At 45.1% G+C, this 23,536-nt stretch overlaps 3 protein-coding genes across 3 annotated transcripts; 1 reads left to right on the top strand and 2 right to left on the bottom strand.

Moving 5' to 3' along the window:
- Nucleotides 1-32: 32 nt before the first annotated feature.
- UNG (uracil DNA glycosylase) lies at nucleotides 33-3,297 on the bottom strand. The gene is made up of 6 exons (XM_054289056.1): nucleotides 2,896-3,297; nucleotides 2,723-2,818; nucleotides 1,899-1,996; nucleotides 1,459-1,547; nucleotides 962-1,140; nucleotides 33-214 (listed from the first exon to the last, which is right to left on the bottom strand). The coding sequence occupies exons 1-6, from the start codon at nucleotides 3,295-3,297 to the stop codon at nucleotides 74-76; spliced, it is 1,005 nt and encodes a 334-aa protein (XP_054145031.1). The 3' UTR covers nucleotides 33-73.
- A 690-nt stretch (nucleotides 3,298-3,987) lies between these two features.
- On the top strand, nucleotides 3,988-6,993 carry ALKBH2 (alkB homolog 2, alpha-ketoglutarate dependent dioxygenase). The gene is made up of 3 exons (XM_054288525.1): nucleotides 3,988-4,236; nucleotides 4,956-5,154; nucleotides 6,366-6,993. The coding sequence occupies exons 1-3, from the start codon at nucleotides 4,020-4,022 to the stop codon at nucleotides 6,709-6,711; spliced, it is 762 nt and encodes a 253-aa protein (XP_054144500.1). The 5' UTR covers nucleotides 3,988-4,019; the 3' UTR covers nucleotides 6,712-6,993.
- Nucleotides 6,994-11,226: 4,233 nt separating this feature from the next.
- USP30 (ubiquitin specific peptidase 30) lies at nucleotides 11,227-23,015 on the bottom strand. Its single transcript, XM_054288520.1, has 13 exons — nucleotides 22,986-23,015; nucleotides 22,422-22,531; nucleotides 20,633-20,818; nucleotides 19,255-19,358; nucleotides 17,970-18,068; nucleotides 17,236-17,278; nucleotides 16,888-16,982; nucleotides 15,785-15,844; nucleotides 14,680-14,766; nucleotides 14,115-14,195; nucleotides 13,129-13,348; nucleotides 12,465-12,588; nucleotides 11,227-11,707 (listed from the first exon to the last, which is right to left on the bottom strand). The coding sequence occupies exons 2-13, from the start codon at nucleotides 22,519-22,521 to the stop codon at nucleotides 11,470-11,472; spliced, it is 1,437 nt and encodes a 478-aa protein (XP_054144495.1). The 5' UTR covers nucleotides 22,522-22,531; nucleotides 22,986-23,015; the 3' UTR covers nucleotides 11,227-11,469.
- Nucleotides 23,016-23,536: the final 521 nt, after the last annotated feature.

A 23,536-nucleotide genomic window follows, 5' to 3' on the forward strand; every position in this document is an offset into this window, starting at 1 on the left:
GAAAAGCAACTCTCAGGTCAGCAGGAGTCTCACAGAAATGGCCCAGAGGCTGCTCCCAAGCCCCAGCCCCAGCTCAGAGTGCTTTCCAGTCAATGGGCTTCTTCCCAGATTTCTTGAGGAATTCATTGGTCTTGGAGAAGTGCCGGCAGCCAAAGAACCCTCTGTTGACAGAGAGGGGTGAGGGATGAACGGTCTGCAGGACGTGGTGACGCTTCTGGGGACAGCAGAGGAAAACACTTGTTAGATTTGCAGAGTTTGGGCTGCTCCTGCTCCAGGGCAGCTCTGATTTTCCCCTATTCTCCCTCCTGCTCCAGACTAGGTGTGATTTACCCCCATTCCTGCTCCAGGGCAGGTGATTTGGCCCCATTCTTCCTCCTGCTCCAGGGCAGGAGATTTACCCCCATTCCTGCTCCTCCTGCTCCAGGGCAGGTGTGATTTACCTCCATTCCTGCTCCAGGGCAGGTGATTTACCCCTATTCTTCCTCCTGCTCCAGACTAGGTGTTATTTACCCCCATTCCTCCTTTTCCTGTTCCAGGGCAGGTGTGATTTACCCCCATTCCTGCTCCAGGGCAGCTGTGATCTCCCCTTACACCCCCTCCTGCACCACCCTGAGACCCAAAGAGAACCAGCTTACAAGCACCAAGACTTCTGTCCCACTAAGCAAAGCCATAAATGCCCTGGCATTTCCCAATTGCTGTCAAGCCACCAGCACATTTCATACTGATTCATGAGCCCTCAGCTAGGACAAAACAGCTCTGTCCTTGTGGGACAACAGGAGTTACACTTGCTCCAATCATCTTGCTCAATTCTGGCAAAGGTTAAGCTGGAGCAGAAGCAGAGCTCGATCTGACAGAGTTCAGGCAGGGAAAATTCCCAATTCTGTAAGGGAAGTGCCCTCTAGCGTCCAGCAAACCGAGTGGGGAGGAGAGGGAAGGGCTGAGGAGCAGGAGGTGTACCCACCCTGTCGATGGAGCTGCCTTTCCTCTGGGCATAGGCTCCCCAGAGCATGAAGACGAGCCCGTGCAGGTTCTTGTTGAGCCAGGACACCACAGCGTCCGTGAACTGCTCCCAGCCCCTCTCCTTGTGGGACGTGGCCTGGTGAGCCCGAACCGTCAGCACCGCGTTCAGCAGCAGCACCCCTGGCCAACAGAGCACACCCAGAGGGTCAAACAAGGGTTAATCCAGGTTAATCCATCCCTGCACGGCCCAAGGCCGGGCTGGATGGAGCTCTGAGCAGCCTGGGATACTGGAAGGTATCCCTTGGATACGCTTTAAGCTCCTTTCAACCGCAAACCGTTCTGAGATCCAAATTTCTTTTTTTCCGCTGAAGCAAATTTTCATTTTAAGAAGTGATTTTCTCTCCTACAGGTGGATTATTTCCAACCACAGGGCTGGGTTTTAGATAACATTCTTTCCTGCTCCACAGGGGGCACATCACTGAGGGTCTCTGAGCTCACCTTGCTTGGCCCAGCCCGTCAGGTCCCCATGGCCAGGGTGGGTGAAGCCCTCAATGTCCTCAGACAGCTCCTTGTAAATATTCTCCAAGCTGCAAACCAAACCAGCAAAAGACTTTTAATACAACAAGGAGAAGCAGCACCAGTTATTCCTCTAAGCAGGCAAGAAGAGCATTGATTTTAATCTTATTATTTAAGATAATAAAGCCATTTGCAGAGGCAGGACAGCAGGGACTCTGTGTGTCTGCCTGGAAGCTTTAATGAGACTGGAAATGAAAATTTACATCCAGAATATCACCAAAACTACACAGAATTATCCTTCCAGGTAATGCACAACACAAATTTAAGCAGCTGCAAACCACTTCACATCAATTTTCCCAGCCCTGAGTACCACAGAACTGCAAATAATTAAATAACAAAAGGGATTTTGTACATTTTCGTACCTGGGGGGAGGTGGAACAGGTTTCTGGACACTGAAGCAGAGCCCATGAGCTTGCCTGGGTCCATGGTATGGATCTTGTCCCAAAATAACAACCTTTACCTGAAAGCAGACCTTGGTTAGCATTGAATTTCAATCAGTATTATTCCTAGAGAGTGAGGAAAAAAAAGTTTATAAATGAGCTTTATCTTAAAATAGAGACAAAAAAGTGCCACAAACCAACCCATCCAAGAAACTGAAGCTAAATCCCAGATATCTCATTGCTAAAGAGCACAGAGCCCACCTAACACTAGGGATTAATATCCCTATGGCTTTGCTGCCAAAATAAAGACTATAACCAGTATAATTTGAGAGCAGAAGACCAACATTTTCACAGTCATAAAAAATCACCTTGTTCATTTCCAAGTAAGTTTCATCCCATTTCAGCTGCATGCCACACTTGTGGTATTTTTGACAGCTTTTATTGGAAATAACATTACCTTGTGTTGTCTTATTTTCTTAATAGTCCTTAAGAACAAGAGACGTTCAAGATCAAAAAACTATGAGCTAGGTTAAGCTGTTAAAACCAGAAAAAAGATCAAAAGGCCCAGAGGAAGTTCAGTGGCTTGTGAGGGTAATAAAACAATAAAATCACGGTTTGTTATCAGACATGAAAGGGAAGGCTGGATTTATGAGTTAGGTGAACCAAACAACAACATCTGCATCCCATGGGATCCAAGTTTAAGGGACCAAACACTAAAGGAACGAGTCTGTGCACCCACCCCGCACCTGCAGGGTTTTAAACTGCCCTGATCAGCTCAGAGACCCCCACACCAGGGCTCTACTCACATCCCAGATGTCGCACATCTGCGTCCAGGTGAAGACCTGCTCGGGGGGCGGATACACCGTGTAGCGCTTCCTCTCCTCGGCCACGAACGCCATCAGCTGCGGGGACAGCGGGGGCTCAGCGGGGCTCAGCGGACGCTCGGGGGAGTGCGGGGGGATCGGGGAATGCCGCTCACCTCCGCGAAGTAGGGCTTGGAGAACTCCCCGGCCAGCTGCCGCCGCCAGCTGTCGCCGAAGCCCGGGGGCACGTTCCGCTCCGCCAGCAGCTGCCGCGCCGCCTCCTTGTTCCTGCGGATGCGCTCCTGCTGCTCCGCGCTCAGCGCCGGGCTCGCGTTACCGCCGGCTTCCTTCGCCTTCTTGGCGGCGCTCACCTGGAAGCAGCGGGCAGGGGGGGTGCTGCGGAGGGTGCGGGAGGGCAGCGGGGACAGCCTGAGGCGGGAGAGCAGCCTGGGGCGGAGGAGCGGCCCGAGGCGGGAGAGCGGCGCGGCCACGGCTGCAGAACGCGCGGCCACGGCTGCACCAGCCGCGGCGGCAACGGCCACGGCTGCAGAACGCGCGGTCACGGCGGCACCGGCCATGGCTGCAGAACGCGCGGCCATTGCGGGACACGCCCCGCCCAAGGGGCAGTCCCGCCACACGCGGCGGTTGCGCGGCACAACACAAAACGCGCCCCCATTGGCTCGCCGCGGCTGGAGGGGAGGTTTTCACCTAGTAACTGTGACGTCACGGAGACACTCAGCGCCCATTGGGCAGCAGCGGAGCGTGGCCGCTTGATTGGCAGCTCAGCCACGCGTGGAGCGGCGCGGCAGTTTGGAAATTGTGGCCCCCCCCCAACTCCCCTCAGAAAAGGCCGACAGTGCCCCCAGGCCCCCTCAGAGCCACACAGAGCCAGGCACGGACGCGCCGCCCATAGAGCCCTCTCCTCCCTCCGCTCTCCCCTCCTCCGGAGCCCCGGGCCCCCTCAGCCCCCCGACCGCTACCTCAGAATCGCCGCCCGGCTCCGGGGAGCGCCCGCGCTTCTTGGCCGGCGCGGGGCTGAAGAAGGAGTGCAGCGTCCTCTGCCCGATCATGTCTGCGGCGGAGCGGGGCAGGCAGCGAGCGAGGGCGGCCGGGGCTCAGTGAGGGGCGGCAGCGGCGCGGAACGAGCGGGGGGGGCGGGACTCGGATTTGGCGCCAAAGCCGCGCGCGTGCGCTGGGGGTGTGGCCAGCTGGAGAGGGGGCGGGGCTTCGCGTGTTCCTGTTTCCCGCGGGATCGCGGCTCCCGTTCCTTCCCTCCCGGGCATCGCTCCCGGGCCCGCCCATGGACGCGTTCGTGGTCAAACTGCCCCGCGGGCCGGCGGGGGATGGCGGCGGCAGCGGCGGGAAGAGGCCGCGGCTGGAGGAGCCTGGCCCGGAGCGGCCGCCGCCGCGGGAGATCCGCGCCGAGGGGCTCAGCTGTGATTACCGCATCCTCTTCGGCAAGGCCGAGGCGGACGAGATCTTCCAGGAGCTGGAGAAGGAGGTGGAGTATTTCGAAGGTACATTCCTGCCCTGTGAGCGTGCTGCAGCACGGGCTGTCCAGGGAGGTCTCCCGAAGGGCCTGGAGAGGGCTCCTGGAGACCCTACTTGGGCAGGAGTGTGGCCTGGATGACCCCCCTGGTCCCTTCCACCCTCAACCTTTCTGTGTCCAGCTGTATTCCCCTCCATATTCCCCTTCCCAGTGAAGCATTTCCCTGCCCAGCCCACCCAGGTGGGTCCCAGGGCAGTTCCCAGGGCTGGGCACAGCTGGTGGGCACTGGGAGGATCCTGCAGCCACCTGGTGTTGGCCCTGAGAAGCCAAGGGACACAGATCTGATCCTGCAGGGTTGGTTTTGCCGAGCTGGAAGTGTTTGTCAAGGGATAATCCTGGAGTGGTGGCTGGAATTTGTTGGAGGTGCGGTGTGTGAGGGGTGTGATGGGGGAGGACAGACAGAAGCCAGCTTTACTGGGACACAAACCCTGGGAGCAGGGGTGACAGCTTTTGGGTTGTCATGAGCCTCCTCACTCCTGTTTGGAGATTCCCAGGAGCTGCAGATCCAGGAGAATATTGGAATGTGCAGAGATTCCCAGAATCTGCAGTTTCCCAGGAGCTGCAGATCCAGGAGAATATTGGAGCGTGCAGAGATTCCCAGAACCTGCAGATTCCCAGGAGCTGCAGATCCAGGACAGTATTGGACTGTGCAGACACAGTACAAACCCAGGTTTGATCCTTCCCCAGATGAGATGACAAAGCTGCAGGTGTTTGGCACGTGGCACAAGATTCCCAGGAAGAAGGTGACCTATGGAGACCCTGGCCTGTCCTACACTTACTCAGGGGTCACGTTCCACCCCAAGCCCTGGATCCCGGTGCTGACCCGGATCCGGGAGCGCGTCACCTCGGAGACGGGACACACCTTCAACTTTGTCCTCATCAACAGGTACAGCCCCTTCCACCAAGCAGCTTTTTATTTAAATATAACAAAATAACACCCAAATTTTTATGTTGGAGTCTGAAATGCAGGCGACTCTCAGGGCTTTAGGCCTGTAAGCTAAAGCTTAGGATTAAACACAGGAGTTAAGACCTTAGGAAAGGCTTCCAAACTTAAGAGCTAGGAGCAAAAATGTGGTTTGTGGTTTAAAGCAGAGACACTAAGAAAACTAAGTAAAACTAAGTTTAAACTAAGGAAAAGAAAGTTGAGAATTTTAGAGTTTAAAATACAGAAAATATAAGAGTAATTAGAAAGGTAAACAAGAAGTTTAGAATGCAGCACTATAATTAAATTATTATTAAATTAATTAATTTAATAATTTTATTATTATTAATGAAATTATTAAATTAATTAATTTAATAATATATTAATGTATTTATATTTAATATAATTAAGTATGAAATTAAATATAAAATGTAAAATTAATATATAGGTAAAATACATATATAAAAGTAGAAAGATAAACAAAAAGTTTAGAATGCAGCACTATAAGTTAATTATTATTAAATCAATTAATAATTTGATAATTATTATCAAATGTAATTAATTTAATTATACATGAAATTGATTTTATATAATATATATTTATATTTAATATAATCAGGTATGAAATTAAATATAAAATGTAAAATTAATGTATAATTATAATATATAAATATAAATATAAATATAAATATAAATATAAATATATTAAAAGTAAATTAAATAATTAAGTATAAATTAAATATAAAATATAAAATTTATATATTTATAATATATAAAAATATAAAATGTAAGTATATAACTATAAATTTTAAAATAGGAATATATTAAGAATAACTCTAGATAAATAAGTGTAAAATTAAATATGAAGCTAATATATTTACAAATATATTATATTTATTATATATTAATATAACAAATATATTAATTAATTTTATTTATTTATTTGATATATTTACGATATAAAATTATATTGTAATAAAATAATTATAAATATTTTATAAAGTATACAAATATAGAATTATGAAATATACACACATTCACATAAAATTAAATACAAAATTAGTACATATAATATGAATTATAATAAATATTAATTTCAAAATAATTATTAGATTAATAATAATTAATTGAATGATTAAAATTAAATTAATAACAAGCCCAGAGTTAATTCCCAGGTACAAAGACGGCCTGGACCACATCGGGGAGCACCGTGACGACGAGAAGGAGCTGGTTCCCCTCAGCCCCATCGCCTCGGTGTCCTTCGGAGCCTGCCGGGATTTCGTGTTCCGCCGCCGGGGCCGAGGCCGGGGAGGAGCCGCGGGCCCGGGGAGGATCTGCCTGCAGCTGGCCCACGGCAGCCTGCTCCTCATGAAACACCCCACCAACGTGCACTGGTACCACAGCCTGCCCCCACGCAGGAGGGTGCTGGCCCCCCGGGTCAACCTCACCTTCAGGAACGTCCTGCCCGTGTCCCAGAGGGGAAATGTTCAGCCACGGGGGCCTTTGGGCTCTGGAAAGTGAATTTAGTTCCTGCTGGAACTGTGGATGCGCCTGCTCTGAAGTTTAGTTCCTGCTGGAATTGTGGAGTCATCTGTTCCAGCAGGTGAATTCTGGATTCACCTCCTGGTCCATCAGCTAGTGGACAAAATTTAATAATTTTGCTGCTGAAGCCTGTGACCACTAATATCAATGGCAAGGTTCTTCCCTCTGGGAATTGTTGCTGTGGTCCTGCTGATCCCTGTTTTTGCTGATTGCTCCCCTTGTTTTGCTCGGGGAGAAGTTTGTTCTCAGCTGATCTTTAGCTAAGCAGTTCCATAGCTCTGAAAAGTGAGGTTTTAGTTCCTGCTGAAACTGTGGAGTCATCTGTTCCAGCAGGTGAATTCTGGATTCACCTCCTGGTCCATCACCTAATGGACAAAATTTAATAATTTTGCTGCTTAAGCCTGTGACCACCAATCTCAATGGCAAGGTTGCTTCTGGGAATGTTGCTCTGGTCCTGCTGATCCCTGTTTTTGCTGATTGCTCCCCTTGTTTGGCTTGGGGAGAAGTTTGTTCTCAGCTGATCTTTAGCTAAGTACTGTTCCAAGAAGATGAAAATGCTCCATGGCCTGGAGGCAGCAGTTTGTAAACACTGTGAGCCAGAAGCTCACATTTAAAGCTGATATTCTACTGGTGGCACTTTCTGTCAATGAGCTCTGGTTTGCTTGGGGTTTTTAAATTAAAATAAAGCAAAATGAGCCTGACATGAGAAGGAGAGTTCTGAGCTGTGAGGACAGGGTGTGGCTGGATGAATGTTTCATTCCTTTCTGCTTGGATTCCTCTGCTCCTGAGGGAGGCTGCTCTTGCAGGACAAGCACAAAATTTTTCCTCCCTCAGGTATTTTGCACAAAAACCAGGCAGCAAAAAATGCCCTTGTGGGGAAGAACTGGGTTGTCCCGTTTCCACTGGAAGGTTGTCACTTTCCAGTGGAAAGTGAGAGTTTATTTTCCTAAATAAATTCCTGTATAAATTTTAGAGTTTATTTTCCTAAATAATTATCCCTAGGGATCTCCTCCTGACTGCCTGAAAGCCACCACCTCCCACACCCACAGGGAATCCTGCTGGAAATGAGGGAATTCTGTCCAGTCCCCAAGAGATCTTGAACCATCAAGGAATGGAAACTTCTGGGTGAGAATGGGAACCAAATCCTGTGTAACCTGGCTACAGCTTCTGGAATCAGTGCTGGGCTCTGGCCTTCAGTGCTGGATCCATTATTCCTGTGGAATTAAGGCCTGGTACTTCCCACCCTCTGCCACTCTTGAGATGCTCTGGAGCTTGGAAATCTTTCTTATCCAGGGCTTGTGAAGTGTTGTTTCAACCCCTTTGGCTCCCAGCTTGGTGTTTGTTTCAAGACATTCCCACACTTGATTTTTCTACCAAGTTTGTTCTTTTATTGCTACTGTACAGTTACAAAAATACCTTGAAGTGGAAAAAAAGCAACTTCAAACAGCAGTGCAGTGCTTGGACTGGAACAGACATTTTTAAATTAACACACAAAATAAAGACAAGAATAATCCAAACACAGAAATGTCATCTTGGAGCTCTTAATTCTTTACAATTTATTAACATCTTCTCCACCATGGCAGCTTGGGAGGGACGAGTACCAGAGTTTGAGCCTTGTGGATACGCAGAGCCCTCCCAGAGGGGAGGTTTGGCTGGAAAACAGATCCCAGTGACCTCCAGAGGGGAGGTTTAGCTGGAAAACAGAGAATTCTGTGACCTCTGGAAAGACAGATCCCAGTGATCTCCTAAGGGGAGGCTGGGCTGGCAAACACAGAGCCCTGCAAAGGGGAGGGCTGGTTCCCAAACACCTGCACAAATTCCAGTGATCTCCACAGGTGTGGCTGGCTGGAAAACAGATCCCAGTGACCTCCAGAGGGGAGGATGAGCTCCCAAAGCCCTGCACAGATCCCCAGCTCACAGGGGGCTGGTACAGCTCAGGGCCAGGACTGAGGTGCTGGGCTTTGCTGCCTTCCTCACCTGAGGGTTAAGCCAAGCTCATTTACTCCTCCCCACCACGCAAAGCCAAAAAAAAGGCTCAACCCTCGCCTTGACAGCCCTTGAGGGAGATCCAGAGTCAATCCACAGCCCAGGGAAACAGCTCTTGGCAAAGAAAACCTGGCTGGTCCCAGCTGCCAGATTTCAGGTTTCAGTCCATAGTGTGCGTGTCCTCTGCCCCTGCTCCAGCACAACCAAGGGGCTGCTCAGCTGAACCCCCAAATCCAAGAAAAACCCCCCAAATTCAGGAAAACCCCCCCCAAGCAGAGCATTGAGCCTGGAGAATGCAGGACTGCCACTGCTGGCACTGGAAGTGGTTTCAGTTCTGGGGTGCAGGGGCAGATCTGCTGCAGGGAGATGTTGGGGTGATGGTTTTAGATGGCTCCCAGTAGGGAGGGCTGGCTCCTTCTCCAGCTCTGTCAGCTCTTCCTTCATTGGCCAGAGCAAATTTTTGGCATTTTGCATCCTTTTTGTTTGTTTTCTTGGTTTTCTGTAAATTAAAGCAGGTTAAAACCAAGCTACTGCTCGTGCAGCACAGCCAGGAACCAGGTCCCAGTCCAGCAGTGGATTTATCAATATTTATGTACTATGAGCATTTACCTGGGCCAGGAATTGTGCTCCAGACTCTGGAATGATGAGTTATGTAAATAATTTGGCATATCCACCCATTTTACCACTCCTGCTTTGGCTGGTTTGGAGCCTCTCCTGAGGAAGTGGGAACACCCCCGAGCTTTGGGCAGCACTATGAATTCATGAGGTACAAAGTTGCCCTAAAAAAACTATTTAAGACAGTTGTTATTTGAAAACTTCACACTGAAAAAAAAAAGCTTGTCTGATGAGGCATTTTTCTCCTCCAAGCTTACAAGGACAGAAAAGAGCTACAAACAACCTACATATTTTATTCCTGGTCATTTAAAAGCAGGTTTTTAAAGGAGGATTTTTGCTGCTTTTCCCTCTGTGCTTTGGGATTTTTTTTTAATTTTTTTTTTTGCACATCAAACAATCCAGAGCAGCAGAATTCCCCTTATTTCTATTTACAGGGCAGCCTGGAGCTGATGCAGGATTCCCAGATTTCTTCATGAGACCAGTAAGTGCCCACCAGTCCTGGCCCTGTTGTTTATATTCCATTTAACAAGGCCAGGGGCTGCAAGCCAGGAGCATGGATCCCAGTGCTGGGAATAGCAAATTCCAGCAAGAAAATGGGAAGGGCAAGTCTAGAACAGTTACAGCAGCTTGGAAATCACAGCATTAAAAGTTGTAATTGATGCTACAAAACAACTGGATTCAACAGTGCTGAAGGAAATGACAACACTGAGCACTAGCAAACACTTCCATGTGCTGATTCCAGCTAGATTCCAAAGGTATGGCGCAATAAATTAAGGTTTCAGCTCTTAATAGATACAAAATTATCTCCTGGATAAAGCAATTTAAATCAGGAGAAGGAATTTATAATATAAAGAAGTGAAGTGGGAGGAAAATTGAGTCAACAGGGAAATCTTTTGGATGGGGGGCAGTTTGTGGAGATGCCTTGACTTGATGGGTCAGGAGGAATGGGATTCCAGGGGTTCATCCCATGGGTGTGAGGCATTCCCAGGACACAGTGGGCATGCAGAGGGCTGGGCCAGTGGCACTGCAGCTGCTCAGGGAAGCTCAAGGCACTTTTGTGTCTTAAATCACTGCCAACAGCAGCTTCCCATCACCCCCTCCCAGGGTTCCCCATTGGGAATAGAGCCTTGGGATAAAATCCCTGCCTGACAGACAAGGGCTGCTCAACACTTGGGGCTGGAACAGCTCTGGGAATTTTGGTACAAAACACAATTCCCAGCCATTGCCACAGGGAAGGGAACCTGGAGGGGCTGGTGCATTGTGGAAAGGGACTGGGATGGGCAGGGGCTCCTCAACAGCAGCTTGACATCAACTCTTTCCAGGGCTCCCCCTTGGGAAGTGAAATGTGTGGGATGGGATGAAGCATCTCCCTGGGAAAAGTGCGGTGTCAGGACATGGACCAGAGCCTTGGGACAGGCAGAAAACACTTCTCAAACACACACCTGGGGCTGCACGGAGCTGGAACAGCAGGACCTGGCTACAAACCACAACTCCCAGCTGCTCCCACCGGGAAGGGAGCCTGGACAGGGGGAGGTTTGCATAATGGAGAGGCTCCATCCGAGGGCTGGGACCTCCTGAGGGCTGGGACCATCCCAGGGCTTGGACCATTCCAGGGGCTGAGACTGTCCCAGGAGCTGGGGCCATCCCAGGGTTTGGACCATCCCAGGGGCTTGGAGCATCCCAGGGGCTGGAACCATCCCAGGGGCTGGAACCATCCCAGGGGCTTGGATAACCCCAAGGACTGGGATGGTCCCAAAGGCTGGGATGGTTCAGAGGGCTGGGATGACCCCAAGGACTGGGACCATCCCAGGGGCTGGAATGACCCCAAGGGCTGGGACCATCCCAGGGGCTGGGATGAACCCAAGGGCCATGACCATCCCAGGGGCCAGGGCCATCCCAGGGGCTGGGACAGTCCCAAAGGCTGGGATGGTCCTGAGGACTGGGACAATCCTGAGGGCTGGGACCGTCCCAGGGGCTGGGACAGTCTTGAGGGCTGGGATGACCCCGAGGGCTGTGACCATCCCAGGAGGGTCCCAATCCCTCTCCACGATCACCCTTGGGGATGACGCCAAGGGCTGGGATGATCCTGAGGGCTGGGATGACCCCAAGGGCTGGGACGGTCCCAGCAGCGCTGTCTCAGCTCTGGGCCGGGCTCTGGGGCTGGCCCCGGCCGTGCACGCGCTCGTAGAACAGCAGGTAGGCGCTGGCTGCCAGCACCTCGTGCAGGCTGGCCCTGCGCACCGACTCGTCCGAGATCCAGAGCCACTGGCTGCCGCGGGCGCCCGGCGCGCGCCGGAAGGTGACGAAGTGTCCCGAGTGCATGTCCCCGTGGTGAACCACCACGGCCATCAGGCGGTACAGGTACAGCGGGGCCCTGCGGGGACACGGGTCAGCCTGGCCGCACACACACAAACACCAGAGCAGCCACAATTCCTGCCTGGAGCAAAGGCATGGCTCCCTGTGCGGCTGCTCCGACCCTGGTCTAATGGAAGGTGTCCCTACCCATGGTAAGTGGTGGGATAGGATCATCTCAAAGTTCCCTTCCAACCCAAATCCTTCTGTGATCCAAACTGCTTTTTCCTGCTGCTCCATCCCTGGAAGTGTTCAAGGTGAGGTCGGACAGGGTTTGGAGCAACCTGGGACAGTGGAAGGTATCTTTGCCCATGGTAAGTGGTGGGATGGGATGACCTCCAAGTTCCCTTCCAATCTAAACTGCTTTTGCCTGCTGCTCCACCCCTGGAAGTACTCAAGGACAGGCTGGATGGGGTTTGGAGTGACCTGGGACAGTGGAAGGTGTCCTTGCCCATGGTAAGTGGTGGGATGGGATGGGATGACCTCCAAGTTCCCTTCCAACCCAAATCATTCTGTGATCCAAACTGCTTTTTCCTGCTGCTCCATCCCTGGAAGTGTCCAAGGCCAGGTTGGATGGGGTTTGGAGCACCCTGGGATAGTGGAAGGTGTCCCTGCCCATGGGAAGGGGCCTGCACCTGGATGGTCCCTAAGTTCCCTACCTACCTAACCCATTCTGGAATTCTATGGAAAAGGATAATCAGCCTCAGGACAAGGACAGAAGAAAGGGAGACAATTTGAAAGAAAGAAATGAAGAGAGAGGGTACAAATCTCTAACTTACCTGCACTCCGGGAATGCAGCAAGTGGGAAAGCTCCTGGGGACATTAAAAATGAGGGAGAGGAGGAGGAGGAAGAGGAGGCACCATTCATGAAGAGAGGTTTGGTACCAGCTGGTTGTTCTGCATCTGCCAGAGGAAGGAAAAATTTAGGGATTTAATTTGAATGCTGTTGCTAAGAACAGAATCCCTGCTCCTCAACACGGGATATGAAGGTATTTTATTGATTTTCATATCCAAAGGCAATGGATATTTTATTCAAATTCATTTTACATGACAAATATGGAAATTGCCATGTGTCCAAAATCCCAACTAAAGGAATATTGAGCTGCCTGAGAACACACCTCCTACACCTGGATTTTCCAACTATTTTTGAAGAATCCATCATTCCCTCTCTGCTTGTCCTGAAGCCTTGGAAGAGATCTCTAACAAGAAAAACCCTGGGACATCCCAAGTTCAACACTCCTTTGGATATATATTTTTTTTAAATATATATATATTTAGTAGGATAAAATGAAAATTTCCAAACTGAACTGTAAATTTGGGAATGGCAGGGAGACTTCTGTCCTCTTTGCAGAGCCCCACATCAAGATGCTAAGCATGGCTTGATCCTGCAGCGATCCCTGACATGCAGAAAGAGCTGGACCATTTTATTGGCAAAGGAGGTACCTGAAGGTTTCCCTGCTCTCCCATCCTTTATTCCAGGGGTTGTCTCCTCAGGGTTTTTCTGGCTGAGCTGCTCCTGGCAGGAATTGGGACCAGGAACTCGATATTTGTAGATGTCCATGACCAGGAACTCGTTGAACTGGACGTGTTCGTGTCTCTTCAGGGGAGTGCCTTGGTTTGACCAGCTCAGCCTTTGCAGGTGGATGCACAAACACTGGGGCAGCTTCAGCAAAGGAAAATCCACATTTTTCATGGAAAAAAACAGCTGGTAAGCCCAGGGAATAAGGAAATGCTTTTCTCTTATCTCAGTGTAAACTCAGTGGCAACAGTGTCCTTAAAATGTGACAATAATTCTTGTGAGATTCCTGATCTCTCCTAATCCCCAAAAATTAATGGCTTTGCACAGGGGAAAACCAAAAACATTAAGTGTTATAAAGAGCTGAAATTAAAAATAATTGCTGTAGCAAGAAGTATGTTATTATTATTATTATTATTATTATTATTATTGGCACCTGAGGCTCCTAATTACACTCCAGTGCCCTGCTGGTCTCTGCATGACAGGATTACAGAGCAAAAAAAAAAGTTTTTTCTTAGAAATCACACCTGATGTTTACTCACCAGCTGTACTAAGAATATTTTAATTTCTCTGAAATGAGGAATTGCTAAAGATGCTACAAATCCTGTAAATATAAATCAATTTGCTCACTGGAGAGCAAATGTAAAATTAATGTAAAATCTAAGAGATGACACTGAGCCAAATTCACATTTAAGTGTTTTTCTAAATAACAGAATATTCACATCCTCTAATTGTTTAATGTTTCATGTTTTGCTGAGTTGAGGCCTCAATGCCCACAGATATTTGCCAGGTGAGTTTACTTTGAAAAATAAAACATTTGTGGTCTAGCAGCAAGAAATGGGCACAACCAGCTCCAAGGGAGAAGTTACTGTGACAGGATTTAAGGGATTTGGAGGGGTTTTTTTTGCCTCACCTTTCCTAACTTTAACTGCTTAACAAATGTTGTTCTCTGGTTTTCTATGCTCTGTCCGTTCAGAATTCCTTGTGCCTGGATCTGGAATGAAAAGGGAAAAAAAATGAAGGCACCTGCAGACAGGAGCAATTTATTGTCTGGTTTATGCTCAGTGCATTAATCACACCCAGGAATGCTCTTCAAAATTCTTAAAGGATTAAAATTCTAAACCAAAATCAAGCAGAAATGAGAATTTAGAGAACTCCATTCAGAACTGCACTCATTTGCCTCTTTTGTTCATTTTTAAACAGAATTGATTTTTAATACCAGAGCAAAAAAATGATCCCTGGTGACACCTGGCAACTACAGAATAAAATATCTGTAGATTTTTGTAACAGCAGTAGCAAGTAAAGTCTCAAATACTTCATGAGGCAAGAACTCCTTGTTAAATATCTGAAATCCCAGAGGTTTTCCCCAAGTCCTGAAGAAAAAGAAGGTGGAAAGTGAAGCCAGGATTGTGTCAGCAGGCTCAAAACTGAGCAGGGAGGTGACAGGAATTAAAGTGACAGGAATCAAAGGGACCTACTTTGGTGCAGTTGTCACACACAACATCCTTGACAGACTCTGAGGAGATGAAGTGATGGAGGCAATGGTCCAGTGTCATGGGACGACCCTGAGAGCCAAGAAAAACCAGAATTATTTGCAGGAATTTTAGGGTGCATTCCACTGGATTTTGGGAAAGGATTTTTAATAATTTTTTCCATAAAAAAATACAGAACTGCAGATTTATTTAATGAAAGAAGTGAGTAAATGGCTTTGGGTGATCATGGAACTGTGGGGATTCTCCTTTAGCCTGGATTAAACATGAAAAAGTCTGCAGCTTTTTGGTAACAGCAGCAGTGATTCCCTGTGTGAGCCTTTCAGTGGGATTTTAAACCCCAGATTTCTGTCTTGTTCCTATTTATCTCTCATTCCAGCACTTCAGGGGTCACTTTATGCTCTCTGGCCCTCTCCATAGCAGAAATACAGCTTTTAATGGGATTTAGGCCTCCTTGCTGCCCTTCCTCATATCCTGCCCTGCCAAGGACTGGATAAAACAAAACACAAAGAGCAGAAGATGTGCCCAGATTTCAATCCTGGCTGTCCAGGAGGGCACTCTGCAAACAGAAATCACAATTTCCATGAGCTGTGGAAAGAAATCCCTACCAGACATGAAGCAACAAACTCTTACAGTCCAAAAATATCCTGCAGGTGATGCCCTAAAAATCCACAACGTTTTGTCATTTTGAAGTTTTTCAGAGCCAGAAGGAAATGGAAACTATTCCCAGTTGAATTCACCCCTTGGAAAAGCCTGGATGGGGTAAGGTGTGAATTGCCAGCTGAAGGTCACCTTGCCAGCCCTTGGGATATGATCTGGGCTCTTCAGATTTGTGGAAAAGACCAAAATTTTGTGGAATTTGTGGAAAAGACCAAATCCTCCACCAGGAGAAACAGAAAGCTCTGACGGTATCACCAAGTTCTGCTTGTTGGGCTCATCAGAACCTTTTACCACCAGTTAGGGAGAAGGTCCTGCAGCAGCACAGGATTGAAACAGAGCAGGAAAATCAAGTCCTGAAGGAGCTCTGAGTGTTTTCTGCACCTGAGGAAGGGCTGGGAAGGGCAGGGAGGATCAGGAGCAGGGGGATACGTACCCACACAGCTGCTGGAATGCTCAGGGAGAGGCTGTCAAAGGTGTCAAACCTCACAGGGCTCTGCAAGAGAACATTCCAGAGCCAGCATTTATGTCAGTGATGCCTTCAGTTTTAGCTTTCATGTTTTTCACATTCTGCGCTGCATTAGGATACAACTCTGAGATTCACAGAAAGTGTTAGCAAGTTCTCCTCACAGTTCAGTCAGACACAACAATGCTTCTCCAACCCCAGAACCAACAACACTGCTGCAGCTTCTAAAAAATGTAAACAACAAAAAGACCCAAAAAATGTAAATTGAGGAGAGCAAACTGGGAGGATGGGACTTCATAACCTGAAGTGGTAATTGGACAATTAACCCCAATATGGAAATGGACCAAAATTTATAAAAAAGTGAGAAAACTCGTGATCATCTTGGGTGTAGCCCTGCCCAAGGTGTATCCTGTGAAATCCTTTTTAATAAATATTTACTTTATTCTTTAACACTGTGTAGCCTCTGTTCAAAGTAGCCTTCAAGGCATCATCAGTCTCCAAAAAATCCAACCCAGCTCTCCCAAGGTGAGCCTGTGCCCTGTGCTGTCCATAATTCCCTGGGGGAACAGGATCCAAACCCCTCAGTTTCCCAGGGAATATCAGGAATGTTCTGCTCAGCCTCTTCCTCCTCACTCCAATTTGTTTGCAAGGTTTTGGGAAATAAAATACAATTTTTTCTTGGTTTGGGCTATAAATGAGGTTTTATTTTCTGTATTTTTTCCATTATCCAGGTTGTCTGCATCTCCTTATTTGGGATAACTGGACTTTGCAAAATGTGCTGAATGAGCAGCAAGTCCTAAACTCACCCAGTTGAGTGGATTTTCAGTTAAAATTATTAATTAATTGTTAATTCATTAATAGAATAAAACAACCATTATTCTGTTTGATGAGGCAGCTGTTACCCCCACAAGGTGCATCACATGGATTTTTTTTAGTCTATTTAGGGATAAATCCTTGTTCATCACCAAGAGATGATGGTTCCAGGAAGAACTCTGAGTGTTGGAAATCCCTCCTCACATGACACAGATATTAATAATAATAATAATAATATAAAATATTATCTATTTCCACACCTGGTGCTCACAGTGTTTGCAGACCATGTTGCTGGTCAGCCTTCCATGGAAAGGGTGCTGAGATTTCCAGTGGTTGGACACAGGGGGAAGACATCCTGCAACACAAAAATCGTCCTTGGATTTTCCATTCATCCACTTCCATCATTCCAATCCCACACTTTTGCCCTTCAGTTACAAAATTAATGCCTCCACAGCACACTTTTGTCTCAGCGATGAATAATTAATTGAGGTTTATTTATATTTTTGATTTCTATTTCAGTTCAGCACAAAGATCAATTAATATTATCCCTTTAATAAACAAAACTACCCTATGAATAATCAGAATATCCAGAAGGGATAAAATCCTACCTCTTGTTCTGCAGCTTATTTGCTTTTGGATTATTTCTGGTTGCTACAGAGGGAGATAAAAACATTTCATTAACCCTACCTCAGCAAGATAAAAAAAGACTTAGAAATTTAATACATGAAGTATTAAATGTGCTCCTATTTCATCCCTAATTGTCTTTTCTGCCATTAGAAAAATTGTGGCTCTTTATATTTGTAAGAACAAAAAAACTTGGTACAAAACAAATTTATAATTGACAATTGCTCATAAAAGGAATCATTAATCTGCTGAACTCTCTTCCTCAGAACACTAAAATAGGAGATTTTGTCCTTTTTTTAGGTCTATCTTTTAGGCAAAACCAGATATTTTCCATCTGCATCAAGCTTATCAGCAAGCTGGAGGGTAAGATCAATTTTACCTCCATAAAACTCTTCCAGAAATGTCCTTTTTGCACTTTTCAACCCTTTTTCAGGTGGGAAATAAAGATCAGAGTAACTGTCTGGAGGGACTAAATTAAATCCCTACACCCCATTAATTTAGGGATTCAAAACCCTCAGGAAAGCAAGAACACTGAAAATTCAGAGATATTTTCTTCGGAAAACCTGAGAATTCTTTAAATTTGACTTATTGATGAGTCCTTATCAAATGATTAAAGAACAGCTTTGGGAAGAGAATCAAAATATTCTAAATATACATTTTCTACTTGGGAATCTGGGCAGATGACAGGAGTTTCTGCTGAGGAAAGAAGGGGGATCACCTCCAGGGAATGCACATCAAACAGATGGGTCACACGGGGCTGCCGATCCCGCTCGTCCTCCAGGGAAGAGGTCAGGACATGGAACAGCTCGTGGGCATCCTGGAAATGGAGTCAGGGAAAAAAGACATCAAAAAACACCCCAGGAGAGCTGGAATTCCACAGGAAATTCAGGGAAAATTACAGCTCAGAGACTGGATTTATTTTTATTTTTATTTTTAATTTATAGCTATATTTATGCCTATATTTCTACTTACAAATTTTATGTGTATAATTTAATATTTATATTTACATTTACATTTATATTTATAGTTATAGTTGTTATAGTTATAGTTAAGCACAGCTAGAATATATAATATAGATCATAATATATAATATTATATATATAAAATATGTAAGTACATACTAAATATAAATAATAATGACAAATAAAAGTTTCTAAATAAATATATTGATTCAATTATATACAATTATATACATTAAATATATATTATATTTATTTATTCAATTATATCTTTTTTATTCAATTATATACATTAAATATATATTATACTTTATAAAATTATATATAGCTATTATATACAATTACTGTAATGTATAACTTTTATATAGATATATTGTATACATTATTATAATATATTGTAATTATTACATCTAATGCATATAATCATTATTATATATTATAATTATATGTTATTATATACAATTACTATTATATATCACTATTACTTATTAACCCTACTACTACTACTACTATTATTATTATTATTATTGTTATTATTGTTGTTGTTATTATTATTATTATATTTGTGTTTATATTGAATCTATTTTGTTGCGCCCAAAAGCTTCCTAACAGCACAAGGTACTCAAGACATTCTGGGCCATATAAACTCACAAAAAATGAAAACACTTGGGAGTAAAAAATACCCCCAAATAAATTTCCAAATCCCTGTTTTCCTGGATTTTGAGGGAAATATCCTTGGAAATCAGTAATATATTTCAGGAATGGATAATTGATGGAGTACATTGGCAATACTGACAAAAATTGCAAATAATTAGGATTACTGAAAAGATGGGAAGAGATCCATTATCCAGAGGGAAATCAGGGATCTGCTGTGCTTTAATATTCCTGGTCCTGTTGGTAAGGACAAGGTTTGGAATTCCCTGAGGAATTCCCAGCCCACTGAGAGCCCCATTCCCAAGCTGTGAAGTTTCCCATCAGTTTTTGGAGCAGGATCCAGCTCTGAGAGCCCCAGCCCTGGGGGTTTTCCCAGCTTGCTGCACTCACCTGCTCCTCAAAGGAGGAGATCTGCCACCTGTTCATCCTGAGCACCTCCAGCAGGCAGCTGGCATCCAGGACATCGTCCTCTGGCACCTCCTGGCACGACAGAGCTGGGGAGGGGAAGGCAGGAGTGTCAGGAGGAGCCAAAAATGGGGAAAAATCAGTGTTTTGTGGGGTTAGAGCACCACCAGCCTCACACCACTTGCACAGGAACATCCCAAGGCAGAAATTTCCTTTATGTGAGGGAAGCCAGGGGGTCGCTTGAGGGTTTCAGAGGTTAATTTAGACCAAAAATTAATCACCTTGAGCTTAAAATCTTAAATATTTTACAATAATATTTTGTATTTTACATAATTTGTATTACATAAATTTATTTATACAGTTATTTATTAGTTTATTTATCTATTCATTAATATAATGTGCTCATTATATAAATTTATTATATAAAATAATATTATTTTTTAATAAGAAAAAATTGTACTTACATAATATTGTATATTTTATAATAATATTTTGTATGTCATATAATACCTGTTATATGAATTTATGTATATAATATAAATTTATATTTTAAATTTATAATTGAATATATATTTATATATTATATATAAATAATATATATTTAAAATTATATTCTAAATTTATATATTTATAATATCATTTATAAGTTTATTTATCAATTTATATCTATAATTTATTACATAAATTTGTTATATAGAATTATATTATTTCTTTTATGATAACTTATATTTAATCTTTTATAGTTTATATTTTATAATATTTTGTATGTTATATAATACCTATTATATTAACAGGTATTAATATAAATAATAAGTATATATATAATTAATACACATAAATTTACTTATATAACTTGTTTATTTATTTTACTAATTCATCTATTGATAGAATTTATTTCTTATATGAAGTTATTATATAAAAGTATATTATTTATTTTATAATACTATTTCATATTTATATAATATTTTATGTTTTATCTTTTATAATAATATTTTATGATTTATTTTTTAGAATAATATCTTATTTTAATTTTTAATATCCAAAACCTTGCAAAGTGATGTTGAATAGTTCCAGGTTTTTGGAAAAATAGTAAGCTTGGGGAAAACAAAAAAGCTTAAATTATTTGCTAGCAATTTTTAATAGAATTCTAAATTTCTTGAACCCTGTGGAATTCAACCCTTCTGTGAAAGGTGCCTGAGCTTTGCCCAAGGCATTTCAATTAACCTGAAAATTAGAGAGGGAAAATAAAACACGGAATACAAACCCCACGAGCTCCTTTCTTTGGGAAAAGAGCCTAAAAATGACAAATGTTCTCCTTAAACATTTAACCCTTGGTTTGCCACAAGAGGAAGTGTCCCAGTACCTCTGAGGAGCTGCAGCAGAGTCACTGAGAGGTGCTGGGGCTGCTCCTGGGGCTGCTCCTGCTCCGTCCTGTACTGGGCTGTGAACTCCTCCAGCCACCTGATGAACGAGGGGCAGGAGGACAGGCCCTGCAGCAGGGAATTCATGAAACACGTGTTGCCCAGGTTCAGCAGGCCTGGAACAAGCCCTGCAAAGAGAATTGCAAGAGTTTCCACCACGAAATCCAAGGGCAAACATCCTGGTTTTCAGTAGGAATGCTGCGTAATTACAGAAAAATTTATTTCAGTTAGTTCCGTTTTCAATTTGTGGTGTTTCAGTTCATTTTTTATCATCTTTCAAAAATTTCACAATTTTTTCCAGTATCTATATAATTAATATGGTGTATATATAATTAATATGGTGTATATGTGTATAATATGCTGTATATGTGTAATATGTGTATAATTAATATGATGTATATATAATTAATATATGGTGTCTACATAGCTAATATATGGTGGCATTATATATTAATTAATATATATATAATTAATATGATGTATATATAATTAATATATGGTGTCTACATAACTAATATATGGTGGTATTATATATTAATTAATAAATCATTAATATATATACTATAATTAATATATGGTGTATATATAATTAATATTGTGTATATGTGTAGTATGTGTATAATTAATATGGTGCATATATAATTAATATATGATGGTATTATATATTAATATAATTAATATATAACATGTGTATATATAATTAATATGCTGTATATGTGTAATATGTGTACAATAAATATGTAGTGGTATTATATATTAATATAATTAATATATAAAATGTGTACATATAATTAACACGGTGTATATGTGTAGTATGTGTATAATTAATATGGTATATATAATTAATATGTGGTGGTATTGTGCATTAATATAATTAATATATAAAATGTGTACATATAATTAATACGGTGTATATGTGTAATATGTGTATAATTAATATGGAGTATATATAATTAATATATGGTGGTATTATATATTAATTAATATATATAATTAATATATATTATAATATGTATCATAAATATATGGTGTATATGCATACAATATGGTGTATATGTGCAATATGCGTATAACTAATATATGGTGGTATTATATATTAAGTAATATATGGTAGTATTATATATTAATATAATTAATATATATAATGTGTATATATAATTAATATGGTGTATATGTGTAATATGTGTATAATTAATATGGTGTATATATAATGAATATATGGTGTATATATAGTTAATATATGGTGGTATTATATATTAGTATAATTAATACATAAAATTATTATATAATATATATTATATAATATAGAAAATTAATAATAACAACAACGTGTTCATTAATATATAATTAATTAGTTAATGTAATAGAATTTCGTTTAACAAAACAGTTATTCAGCATTCTGAATCAATACACTCAGATACCAAACATTCCCTTCCTCGGGGGTCGCACAGCACCGGATGGAATTCCTTCCTAAAATCCCACTAAGCCAGCTGGAAAAACGGGATCAATCCCGTACCGGGGCTGTTCCCGGTACCGGCACCCCCAGCCCCTCCCGGTACCCGCAGGCCCCCCGGTACCGGCACCCCAAGCCCCCCGGTAGCGGCAGCCCCCCCGGTACCGGTACCCTCAGCCCCCCCGGTACCGGTTACCCCCAGTTCCCCCAGTAACGGTACCCGCAGGCCCCCCGGTACCGGTACCCCCCCCCCCGGTACCGGTACCCCCCCCCGGTACCTCTCCGCCGCCGTTTCCTGCCGCTGATGGGGCCCCACAGGACATAAATCCCGGCCGCCAGCGCCGCCGCCGCGCCCCCGAGCACCCCCCAGCTCCGCATGGCTCGGTGCCTGCCTCGGGAAAAACGGGAATAGGGTCAGGAGCTGCGGGAATAACGGGAATAGGGTCAGGGGATACGGGAAAAACGGGAATAGGGTCAGGAGCTGCGGGAACCCCGAGAGCCCTCAGCCCCCCGGGCCTGCCCCGGTAACCGGAGCGCAAAGAGAATGCGGATATGGGAAAGGGGAAATGGAGCAGGGAAAGGGAAGGGGAGAAGGGAAGAAGGAAAGGGAAAGGGAGAAATGAAGGGGGAAAGGGAAATGAAGGAGGAGAGGGAAGAAAGGAGGCGCTCGGCCGAGGGTTTGCACCGATCAACCCGAGCTCCCGCCGCCCGCCCTCCCCACGGACCCGGCTCCCTCCCGGCTCATTCCGAGCCCCTTCCCGTTCCGTCCCGACCCGCTCCGGGTGCAGCCGCCCCCTCCCCTCGGACCTGGCCCCCTCCCCCGCCCGCAGCAGCCGCCGCACCGGCCCCTCCGCCAGCATGGCCGCGCCGGAACGCGGGCGCGCGGCCGGGCGGAGCCGGGGGGACGGCAGCGGCGCGCGGACCGGCCGGGCGGCGGTGCCGGAAGTGGCGCGGGGGGGGCCGGTGATGGCGGGGACCGGCCATGGCGGCGGGCGGGACCGGGGGTGGCACCGGGGGCGGGCCCGGAGCGCTGTGGGCGGCCCGGAGCGGGGGAAACGGGCCCGTTCACAGCCGGTGTGACAGCGGCTGTGGCGGGCAGCCTGTGCTGCTCAGGCCGGTCCCGGTGTGACGAGCTGAATCCCCACGCTGCCCGGCCCTCACGGGGTGTCCCGGGAGAACAGCGGGACAATACCGCAGTCCCGCCGCTCCCGTGGCGCTCTGGTTGGGATATTGAGGGCAAACCCTCCCGGAAAGGTTGTGCTGCCCGGGGGTTCCCGGTGTCGCTGGATGTGACCCCCGGGAACACGGCCCGGGGCAGCGCTGGCAGCGCCCGGGCTCGGGGCTTTACCCTGTCCGGCCCCGCTGGGGCCATGGGGGAACCGCGGCTGAGCCG

The sequence above is a fragment of the Melozone crissalis genome, unplaced genomic scaffold (assembly GCF_028551555.1).
Source record: "Melozone crissalis strain CALT ecotype California unplaced genomic scaffold, PUWL_Pcris_2 ptg000063l_1, whole genome shotgun sequence".
In the NCBI taxonomy this organism is placed as follows: Eukaryota; Metazoa; Chordata; class Aves; order Passeriformes; family Passerellidae; genus Melozone; species Melozone crissalis.

Bases quoted from the DNA above. Each gene is read 5' to 3' on its own strand.
- ALKBH2 (XM_054288525.1), top strand. From the start codon at position 4,020: ATGGACGCGTTCGTGGTCAAACTGCCCCGCGGGCCGGCGGGGGATGGC. The intron at 4,237-4,955 runs GTACATTCCTGC...ATCCTTCCCCAG, and splicing joins GGAGGTGGAGTATTTCGAAG to ATGAGATGACAAAGCTGCAG. The intron at 5,155-6,365 runs GTACAGCCCCTT...GTTAATTCCCAG, and splicing joins AACTTTGTCCTCATCAACAG to GTACAAAGACGGCCTGGACC.
- UNG (XM_054289056.1), bottom strand. From the start codon at position 3,297: ATGGCCGGTGCCGCCGTGACCGCGCGTTCTGCAGCCGTGGCCGTTGCC. The intron at 1,997-2,722 runs GTGAGTAGAGCC...GTCTGCTTTCAG, and splicing joins AGATGTGCGACATCTGGGAT to GTAAAGGTTGTTATTTTGGG. The intron at 215-961 runs GTGGGTACACCT...TGCTGTCCCCAG, and splicing joins AAGGCAGCTCCATCGACAGG to AAGCGTCACCACGTCCTGCA.
- USP30 (XM_054288520.1), bottom strand. From the start codon at position 22,521: ATGCGGAGCTGGGGGGTGCTCGGGGGCGCGGCGGCGGCGCTGGCGGCC. The intron at 16,983-17,235 runs GTAGGATTTTAT...TTTGTGTTGCAG, and splicing joins AATAAGCTGCAGAACAAGAG to GATGTCTTCCCCCTGTGTCC. The intron at 12,589-13,128 runs GTACCTCCTTTG...TTCCTCTGGCAG, and splicing joins GAGAGCAGGGAAACCTTCAG to ATGCAGAACAACCAGCTGGT.